The sequence below is a fragment of the Hirundo rustica genome, chromosome 4, assembly GCF_015227805.2.
Source record: "Hirundo rustica isolate bHirRus1 chromosome 4, bHirRus1.pri.v3, whole genome shotgun sequence".
NCBI classification, from domain to species: Eukaryota; Metazoa; Chordata; class Aves; order Passeriformes; family Hirundinidae; genus Hirundo; species Hirundo rustica.
Genome location: NC_053453.1, coordinates 55,831,169 through 55,841,938, shown reverse-complemented (window position 1 = coordinate 55,841,938; position 10,770 = coordinate 55,831,169). Strand labels below are relative to the sequence as shown.

At 42.5% G+C, this 10,770-nt stretch overlaps 1 protein-coding gene across 1 annotated transcript in view; it reads left to right on the top strand.

Annotated features, from left to right (window-relative positions):
* Nucleotides 1-2,774: 2,774 nt before the first annotated feature.
* PWP1 (PWP1 homolog, endonuclein) overlaps nt 2,775-10,770 on the top strand; it is a 16,854-nt gene continuing 8,858 nt past the window's right edge. Inside the window, exons 1-8 of the mRNA XM_040061285.2 lie at nt 2,775-2,873; nt 2,952-3,010; nt 5,207-5,364; nt 5,812-5,897; nt 7,376-7,472; nt 9,000-9,110; nt 9,848-9,978; nt 10,547-10,620. Of these exons, the coding sequence (XP_039917219.1) occupies nt 2,808-2,873; nt 2,952-3,010; nt 5,207-5,364; nt 5,812-5,897; nt 7,376-7,472; nt 9,000-9,110; nt 9,848-9,978; nt 10,547-10,620 (782 nt within the window). The 5' untranslated portion in view covers nt 2,775-2,807. The remainder of the gene's footprint in view (nt 2,874-2,951; nt 3,011-5,206; nt 5,365-5,811; nt 5,898-7,375; nt 7,473-8,999; nt 9,111-9,847; nt 9,979-10,546; nt 10,621-10,770) is intronic.

Genomic DNA, 10,770 nt, shown 5'->3' with positions numbered 1-10,770 from the left:
CTGCAGAGTCTTTGACACAGGAGCTCTTTAAGTTTTCTAGTAGTTATTGAAGAGCCTTCTGGAACCAGATACTTCAACATCACTTTTATCAACAAGCTCTTCTCTCTTCCATCTGACTTCATGTGAAGAAGAATACTCTGGTTGCTCTCTGGGTGCCTTGACACGTTCCCTAAAAAAGAAGCTGAACCTTCCCTTTCAATGAGCCATTGATTTTTTTTCCCACTGATTCCCTTTCTTTACTGGTATATCCACTCCAGAAGAGAAGTTTGTTTTTATCCAGCACTTGCATCGTTGGGTGAAAAGCAATAGGGATAGCTCAGATACAGATCCAGAAACAGGGACAGTGTTTTAGTACTTTTCACTTCAGACAGGCAGAAGTTTCTGATACCAGAATTGGTGACTAAAGTGAAAATGAAAATTGCTGTTGTCAAGTCTTGCCTTCCTTTATGGATGTTCACAGGGATAAAAGGAATCTCAGCTCTTCTCATCAGAGGTTAAGAAATGGATCTAAGAGTTTCAGGCTCTGCTGTGTCTGACCTCTGACTGGGGCCAGGGGAGTGGAGCTGAATCCTTTCAGGAGATCGTATCTAGGGAAGGCCCAAGGCCAGTCCAGAACAGGCTGTGTCATGAAAATGTCTGATGACAACTCTTTTATTTCCACAGGATTTGAGCTTGGTTCTCACACCCTTCCTGGGACAGCCATTTGAGTCCTTGTCTGCTGTTTCACATACCTTTCTTCATGGCCATCTTTTCCATCTAGCAAAGATTCAGAAACTTCTGTCAGCTGTACAGCCTCATTCCCAATTAGGACAGCTCTTTGGACTTGTCCCAGAACTTCTCCAACGGTGGCAGAATTCCATCCAAATGAAGAAAATAACATCTGCTTTATTTGCTAATCTTCCCATTTCCATGGCTGAGCCGTCTTTGGACACTGAATACCAAGAAGACCATTTTTTTATTGGTGTGTAATGTCCCATAAGTCATCCAGGGAGATTCCTTGGTGTGGGTGTGCAGCTTCCATCTGCATGGAGCTTCCTGCCTGGGGCACCACTCTTTCAGACACATTTCTGTGATTGTCAAGGCACTGTGGAACACTAATATATTTAACAGAATGGCCTTTCTTTTGGGAAAAAAAAAAAAAAAAAAAAAAAAAGTTACACATCGCCAGTAAGTGTATGACATAGAAAGGTATTGGAATCACGCAACATTTATGGACTGTGTGTCAGAAGAAAAATCATTACTACTAACTGCAGTTCTCTAAGCTATAATATCCATTGTGCACAACTGCTACCTATTTTCCTTCCTCCTTTTCCAGCTGTCTTCTCTTTGGTACTTCTGCTGTTGAGCCTCCCCAGAGTGCTCTGCTATGTTGTGATTATGTACGTGGTAAGACAGAAGGTAGAGCTTGTGTGCCCCCTCCAAGTATGGCTTCACTAAAAACAAGTCTGGCTCCACTTCGTTCTGCAAATCTCCACGCTGTAAATGTAGACATTTGAAAAATATCCCCAAAATACCCCCAGATATCCAGGAACCACAGTCACGGGAAAGTAACCTTACTCTTGGCTGCCTAACACTCTCCTCTGCCTGTCCTTTGAGAATAGCAGCCACTTTCACAAAACTTCCCTCAGAATCTGGAGGAAGACTGAAGGTCAAACTGTGGCCAATTCATGCATGGGGGGACAAGAAGAATTTCTTGAACATTGTTAAGAGAAGATGACCAGCAAAGCAAATACAGCCCAGCAAAAAGGCAAGCATACCAAAAAGCAGGATTACAGGTAGGACTAGGATGTCCGTGTCACAGGTCACTACAAGGAAGAGCTAGAAGGATCCAACTTCTGCCTGGGTATGTTTGTGTCTACATTAAGACAAAACACAGCGTACTGGTGAAACGAAAGGGTAAGTGAAGAGATAGTCTTTGCTTTTGTAGATTTTTATTTCTCCCTCACACCAGAACCACAGAAGAATCAAGATTTAAAAAAATGAGAATGCCAGTGGTGTTGTGGATGGAATAACGAGGCCATTTTATCTGCCAAGCTGCAGTTCGGTTACTGAGGTGAGAAACGCTCGTTCCCCTTCCTCAGCTTCCCATTCCTGTATTTTGCACTGAATTAAGATTCCAGTGATGGGAACAGCAGTGATTTCTGCATATTAGTAAGAGAGTACCTTCCTGTGCATTTCAGCTGACATTTAATCCATTTCCTCTGATTTAATGGGTTAGCTCATGTAGGAGAGCAGAAAGCAGGTGCTCCTGAGGGACGCCAGACCCTCACAACTCCTGGCAACTCCCTGTTGCCATTGTCCCTGTGCACTGGTTTCTTTTCCTAGGATAAAATATAGGGACCAATAACAAAAAAGGCCTTACTAAACTTCTAATTTCGGTGGATTGCCGCCGAGATTTTTCAGTGGCATGGCAGCTCTCTCCCACCGCGTGAGGGAGACCGTGACCCAGTGTGGGGAGCGGAGCACTTGAAGATTGGACTCCGTGATATCAGAGGGTTTATTCCAACTTGATTGATCCCGGGATTCCGAACAAATCCCGCCGACGGGGCACGCCCAGCGCCCGTGTCCCCGTGAGGGGACAGCGCCCGCCCCCGCCCGCCGCGCCCCGCCCCTTCAGGGCACGCCCCGCCCCTTCAGGACACGCCCATCCAGCGTGGCCGCGTCGCTGTCACCGCCCCGGCGCGTAAGGATGACGTCACAGGACAATCCCCGCCCCTCCCGGTCTCGCCGTCGCGGGCGGTCCCTCCTCCCGTGACGTCACTGGGGCGCGCCCGGCCGCTCGCACGTGTGGCGGCGGCGGTGCCGCCATGAGCTGCCCCGTGCCCTGCGCCGCCTGGGTGCGGCGCGGCGTGGCCAAGGAGACTCCCGACAAGGTGGGACTGGGGCTGGGATCGCGCTGAGGGACCCGCGCCCGCCCCCGCCCCCCTCACCGCTCTGTGTCCGCCCCGCAGGTGCAGCTCAGCGAGGAGGAGCTGAAGGGTCTCATCGAGGAGGCGCAGGACAGGCTGGGGTGAGCCGGGGCACCGGGAGGGACTCGCCGCGACTCGCAGGCTCTGCTCGGGACGCGGCTGCAGCTCTCTGCTCGCTCAGAGCCGGCGAGGAGCTGTCCCGGGCACGGGGGAAGCGCAGCCCGGGAGCCGCAGGGCCGGCCCGGGGAGCCGAGGCTGCCTGGCGTCCGGGAGGGCCGGGGGTCCGGAGGGCGCACGGAGGAACATCGGATGGAGTAGATCCTGCTGCCGTCGTGGACGTGACAGCGCGGCCGCGTTCCCGTGTGGTTCCTCAGCTGTCAGTGCGGTCTGTCGGGCTGGACGGGCATTGCGGGGCCTGGCGCTCTCCGGAGCTCCTGTTCCCGACTACAGTGAGAAATAAGGCGCCGGGTTTGTAACTCTGGGTGCTTTTGACATGCGGCAGACTGAGATGGGAGTCCTAAACTGACTGGGAAAAAGCGATGCCGAGGGTGGGACAGGACAGTCTGCGTCTGGAGGGCACAGTGGGGATCAGAGTGATGTGGTAAAAAAGGCTTTGGTAAAAAAGACAAAACATCATTCAGGGGTGCATTTATGGTTCACAGTGAAACTGGAGGCATCACAACTCTCCCCTCAGCACTGGGAGCCCTTAGTTATGTAGTTATGTTGAGTTTTGTTGCTCTGCTTTTAAGAAAAATGTATTTACCAAATGAATATAAGAAGTGACATATTTAGGAAACACAATAGAGAACAAGAAAGGAAAGTCTCTTTTATCTGGGAAATATGGGGATTGAGGTCTTATTCCATTTTCTTGCCATTTTCTGTTAGATCTCTTCATAGATTTAGGCTTCTGGGTGTTTCAGCTGTGTAGGGTGTGTGGTTGTGTCACGATGTGTGTGGCTGAACAGATGCAAGAGGCAGCAGAAAAAGTTTTCACAGTTGAATGAATATTATCAGCCCTGCTTCTGTTGTATGTATCAGTGACAGTACTGCTGAACAGAGTTGTAACATCCCAGGATGTATTTTATTCTGTTTTCTCTGGTTTTGGTTATTTAAGGGTGCCAAAACAATCTTTAACATTTGGAAGATTCTCACGTCATGTTAATTTCTTAACTGATTAATGTCCCTGTTTTCTGTGGAGTTACTTGTTTCCCCTTTCTTTGTGTAAACTTTTGGTTTTCTGAGTGATTTCCTTTCTCTTGCAATTTCAAAAGCAGGGAAAGATTTGAGGTGCTGTTTTTTATGCATTCTGTAAAACTTCAAGATGAAGACCGTCTGATACAGCTGTTCTATTTATAATTTGTTGTACTTCGTAGAATTGGTTACAACACCTCACTTTTTTCCCTGTGCAAAGATCACAAACCAAACTCAGATTTAGTTATTTTATTTAATTATCTTGTTACTTGTCTCTAGTTATGTTGTTAATGTGAAGTGTGTATTTTACTGAACAAAATAGAAAAATCAGGTTTCTGATACTTAATTTAGAAACTGTATCTGAGAACCGCCTTGGCTCATTGTTGCTTGGGAATTTTGCGTGCAGAAGGACAGAAATACAGTGTGTTGAGCAGGGATGAGGTTTTTTGGAGCCTGCTCCTTTGGGACTCCTTGGGTGTCTGTTATCTTCTCAACCAGTGTTTAATATGCATTTCCTTCTCCTGAATTCCTTACATGCAGAATTGATGCCGCAAAGTCCTGAATTTTCTAGATGTTGCATAGTTTACCCCATAAGAAAAATCCATAGTGTGACCTTACCTAATGAATTCTATGTTAATTTTCCTTCGCTTAAGTATGGGAAGTATGAGGAAATGAGGTCTTAAGAAGCTTGAAAAAATGTGGGAATTCTCACACATGACCATGCCTCTGACTGGGAAGTAGGAAGGAAGTAATGATATGGACACATGTGAACACACAGAAGTGAGGTCAAGAGCACTGTATCCACAAAAAATGTGTAAGAGAAGGGGACTTGGACACACAGTTCGCCTTGTTGAGGAAAACTTATACCACGTTTTGTCATGACAACTTTCAAGGAAAAACTTTCTCTGAAAGCCTGAGAATTATAGATGCCTTGTGTTTTAGGAAAGGCCCTAGGAGGAGTGAATGGATTTTGAAATTATTGACATAAAGACTTGAAATAGCGCTATGTGAGCAGCTGGGGCCGTGTGCTTAAATCTCTCCAGCAGCCCCCTGGAGGTGTTCTACGTGTCTGCCACAGTTTCTCAGGGCTGTGTATCTTTCCACAGCGATGGTGCTGGTGGCAGTGATGAAGGCCAGGCAGCAGGTGACACAAATGCACCCGTACCTGGCAGCAGCACTGAGTCTTCCCAAAACAATGAGGAGCTGTCGGATCATGAACTGGATGAGTATGATTTGGACAATTACGATGAAGAGGAATACACGGGTAAGAAAAACTTGTGTGTCAGATACGCAGTGTAAGTGAAGAACCTTTCCACCTCTTATTGTACTTAAGGCTTTAATATCCTAAAGCTATCCTAACTTGACTGTGTTAAGTTTCAGATGCTGGAAATTCACAGTTTTAATGATTTGCTTGTCCCATCTTGGGAAGTCATTTAGTGAGGGAAGCAGTACCGTGTCCCCTCGCTGATCTAGGACCAAGAGCATGTTGGAAAGGTTGTCACTCTGGCTGCTGTAGTGCTGGAGCAGTGCAGCAGAAGTCCCTGAAAGCACTAAGCAGTTTATCTTACCGACGTGCTTATGTTTGGGACGTGGAAGTTCATTTAGCCCGCTCCTGATATTTTGGTGTATATGTAATACAGGTATTGGTACAGGAGTTTCTGACTTTACCTCTTACAGACATGTATAAAAGTGTTCTGAAATTCTCTTCTAGGTGAATTAAAACTTGGAGACTCTTTGGCTACTCTGGCAGTATATGGGAGCAATGAAAACGATCCTTACATCACTCTAAAAACCACTGTGAGTACTTAAAGAGTGTTAGGTAGCTTAAACAGCATAAACTTCAAAATCAGTTAAATTTTCCTCTCTGCCTTGGGCCGTGTAAGTGCTTGCAGTCCTTTTTCAAATGTGTGCCAGAGTTTTGATTGGATGGTGCACTTTTCTTTTAAGGTTGCTTTGTGCAGTTCCCTTCTTAAATGCCTTTTGCATTTAAGTAGGAGGTTAAGGTGAGCTGACTCCTTGCTTAAGCCGTGCACTTCTGTACATGGAGTGGTTTTTCACCTGCCTAGTAGGACGCAGAAAACACGTGAAGAAATAACAAGTCTCGGGCCTTGTTATTGCTTCTGATTTCTTCAAAATTAGAAAAACTCACAGGTTGTAAGACTCTTGTACCTTCCACCAGTTTCTGTAAGAAATCAGGCTGAGGCAGACTCAGGCAATGTGTCTGATATATAAATGTATCAATGTTCTGTCTATGTGTATATATAAATATAAAATACCGTGTCATTGGCTGTTTCTGCCTATATTCGTTTCTACTGTCAGATGGGAAACATCTTTGCAGAAGCTGGGTTTGTAGACAGACAGAAAATGAACACCTGTTTTCTCAAGCTCTTCTTCCTATGCTTAAGTTCTTTTCCTAGATTGTGAAAGTTCTTCAGTGTGCATTTTCTGTTGTCATTTGATATTTACTACTGGAAGTGTTGAAGACTAAGTATTGTATAACCTTAAGTTAATTCAAAGAATTGCAGGACTGGATGGAATTCAAATATTGAAGTATGCTTGAAGTGAATTTAAAAAAAAAAAAAAGCTTGCAGTGAGAAGTCCAAAAAGTCTTGTATGTGTTGAAAATGGGAAGGACGGTACTCTGTATAAGATTGACTTCTGTAAAGTTCTTAATTTGTCACAACAAAAATTCCCAAGTTTGTCCCATTCCTCAGTAACAATGAAAATGAGATGAGAGGTTACATCTCTTCTGGTACAGCTGAATGCCTGGTAGTGCTGTAGGCAGTACTTCTTGGGAAATATTTTCCTGGAAGTAGACAGTGGAAGTATTTCCTGGAAGTGAGGAGCAACTGCAGTATCGTTACTGGGTAAAATGCTGTTGTATTATACGAGTGGTCAAGGCACAGGAGCACAAGGGAAATCACCTTTATTTGTGGACTCCTGGTGGTGATTTTCTTTCCAGCAATCAGCTGCATCAGGATAGCCTTGAAATATGGTCTCGTATTTGATAATTAAACACCTCTACAAACCCACCTAGGTTCACATAAAAGTCCTTCACTCTAATCTAATTCACTCTCTCCAGGATTATGTCTGATTCTTGCTTTTCTCTGTTTAGCATCATTACGTGGTTTTAGGTGGGCGTGCATTAGTGTGTTGGATTTTGAGTACTTTCATTTGTGGTTCAAAATTACTGATGCCACCTTTTGAAAATGTGTACCTTCATGCTTTTATGTGCTTTGCTCAATGCCCCTTGTCCTCTCCTTTTTGCTGTTTAGGAGCAATATGAACAGGAGGACTTTTTGATTAAACCCAGCGACAATCTTGTCCTTTGTGGCAGGGTTGATAAAGACTGCTGTAGTATGGAGGTCCATGGTGAGTAAAACAGGGTTGATTCTTTACAGTGAACATAGGGAATGTCTTGCCTAGCACGTGCCATGTGGCTGTCTTGGAGAGTGGGTTGGTTTTGTTTAGGATTTTTCTCCCCTTCTGCCTTGTTTTTTGTCCTTTTCCATGTCACAGTGCTTTAGCTACTTTTCATTTCAAGACTAGAGTATTTCCTGTGGAGTTATTGTTATTTAAAGGATAGCTTGCCTCTTTCGGTCTGTATAGCAATTCCTTTCCTTATTTCATTTCTTAAAAATTTTAGAAAATACATTACAGCATTTTTATTCTCTGAAATATGCCCTTCATTCCAGTCTTACTTTCCGCATCCTGCAAGCATCTTCTGCTGGTTTGTTTTGTTTTGGTTTTTTTTCTCTTTAGCTTTCTCCTTGCTTCTTAAAGTTGGCTTTCCACTACTAGGATTAGAAGAACCAGTACCTTTATCATCATGGTTTAGAAGAGATAATCCTTAATAGGGCCTGAATACTGCTTGTTGTAGAAATAGGTTTAATTTTGATTTTTGTGTTGCAGCCCATGAGTACTAACTGAACCTGCTGAAATTATCCTCTTTGCTTATTGTGGTTCTTTTTGGGAATGTTTCTGGCCGCTTGTGGTGTGGTCCATGTTTCTGTAGGCAAAGTATTTAATTTTAAGCAACCAACATGACCAAAATGTGTGAAAACATGTCTTCAGATACCAGCATGTGGCATTTTCTGTGTCTGGAGATGTTTACAAATTTTATTAACTGTAAATTTATACCCAGTGTAAACTTACAAAACAGTAGCAAAGGCTTCTGCAGTTTCTAAAATTGGGTAACCTCGTCTTAGTTGACTATTAAGATAACTTAGTTAACTGGAGACTTCAGTCAGTATCTGAACATCTGTCGCAGGCACTTTAAAAGTGGCACTGTGATTTTGTGTGTGTGATAAGATATTATTAAAATAATTAATGGGTTTTCTCTGCTGTCCAATTGGAAAGTTATTTTATAAGGAGAAAAATAGCTGGCTACAGGGAATTTGTGTTTAGTATATGCCTACTTTACCAAAACTTTTCCTGTATCTCAGTTACCATTTGCTAAAGGTCTTCTCTCCTGTCTTTTTCACCTTCCTCTTGTTTGCCTTTTTACCTTCATTTCCCTTTCAACCTCATTTGGAATAATGTTTTTTTTAATTGCTAATCCTGTAAAATGATGAATGTATCCTGATGTAGAAAGTGCTGGATATGGAGCCTGTATTATGAAGAGGTCTTACAAAGTAAAAGCATTGAACCTTGACTGAACTTGTCACTTCTTTATGTAAAGTACACAGGAGAATGTTTATTTTGTGTAAGGGTGTGAGGTACAGCATTTGTAGAGGGTCTGGTCTCTACAGTAAAACTCTGAAGATTCTGGGAATTTACCTTCTACATCTCCTTGAGAATTTAGTTTTTGCTACAACTACCTTTTGTAGAAGTGACCTGTTCATAGTTGTTTGCTTTCAATCTTCACTGATGTCTTACATAACTTTAATTATTTTTCAGTTTATAATCATGAAGAGGACTCATTTTATGTACATCATGACATTATCTTGCCTGCTTACCCTCTGAGTCTGGAGTGGTTGAATTTTGATCCCAGCCCAGATGAATCAACAGGCAAGTTACAAAGGATACTGTCAGTGTCCAGTTAAGAATTTTTGCTTGAAGAGCATGTAAGTGTAATGTTGTCACTAAATAATTTCTTCCTGCAGTACAAAGAAATAAAATCAATGTTAATATTGAGATAATATTGACTTGAGATAACTAAGATGTGAATATCAGGTACTTTTGCTTGGTGATACAGTCATCTTAGTGATGCTGCTGGAGAAAATGATTTTACTAAAATACTGATTTTATTAGAAACAATTAAGTTATTGTCAGCAGACCAGAGCAATCTCTAAAATCTGCTTTATTTTCAGTTTGCAAATGAAAGGTTGCTTTTGTTCAATCTCTTTATGTCCAATGCAGTTAATGAAATGTAAAACACAGTAATATTTTTTATATGTTTATGTATTTAATAACCTTTTTTCTTGTGTTTCACAGATTTTTTTTTCTTCCATAGTACAGAGGATGTGGTTTTGGTTTGTTTTTTCTTTCAAAACCAAACAAAACATGCAGCTTTTTTGAACAGTTACTCGTACTGAAGGGGAAAGGAGAGCAAGTAAATTTTTTTCTGGCAACATCTGCTGTCAGCTGATATTTTTAAATTTCTCTGTGCCAGTTATAAATATGTTCAAATAGAAGATTGAGGCACATAAGTTTTACTTAACTAAAGAAATAAGGAGCAGCTGGATTGCCAAATATGCTGTTTCTTAGCTTCATAAATGTGGTTTCATTTGTCCTTTTGTTTGCAGGAAATTATGTTGCAGTGGGTAACATGACCCCAGTCATTGACATTTGGGACCTTGATGTAGTAGAATCCTTGGAGCCAGTCTTTTCTCTTGGAGGCAAGAAAGAGAAAAAGAAGAAAAAGAAAGGAAAGAAAGTAAGTCTTGCAAAATTGTTTACCTGGTTGGATGGAGGAAATTTAGAGCAGGGATAATGCCTTCTATTTTCCCCCTTACAATATTTGAAATGCTAACTGTTCTCTAAATAACTAAAGCCTGGAGTTAAGAGCAGAACAGGAATGGAGTGGTGTCCCAGTAAACTTTGAATGTTAACTGTTTAAAATTAGAAGTCGCAGGAGCTGGCCGTTGCAAGGACCCAAAGCTCCATTAATTGGGAGGAGAGAGAGGGAACTGCCAGGAATGTTTAGAAAGAAGCTGAAGAACTTGCACATTAGCTGGAAATAATGAGGTTTCTTTTGCTAGCCTGAAGGGAGTAACCAGTTCTGTAAATCCAGCGTTGGAGCAATCTGTGATCTGGGGTAGGAGGCAGGGTGCAGGTGGTGCAGAGACAGTTCTCTCAAAAGCTGTGTTGCAGCAAGTGAGAGTAATTTAATATGAAGTTGTTTGTGAAGGCTTTAGGGAATTCATAATGATGTGGAGTAATGCTTGATTTGCATTGAAGCTGTTATTTTCAAAAGTCTGTTTTTGTCGTGTGTGTGTACGCAGAGTTTATCTTCAGAGGGGACTGTGGAGGGACATACTGATGCTGTGCTTGATCTTTCGTGGAATAAGCAAAGCAGGTAAAAGAATGCTGGAACAACAGTGAATGTTAGAAAATTGCAGTCTTAATTAGACATACAGTTTTCACACAGAATCAAAAATCTTGAAAGCACTGCTAAAATGATTGCATTCTTAAAAATACATTCCTGGATTTTTTTCTTATAACTAGA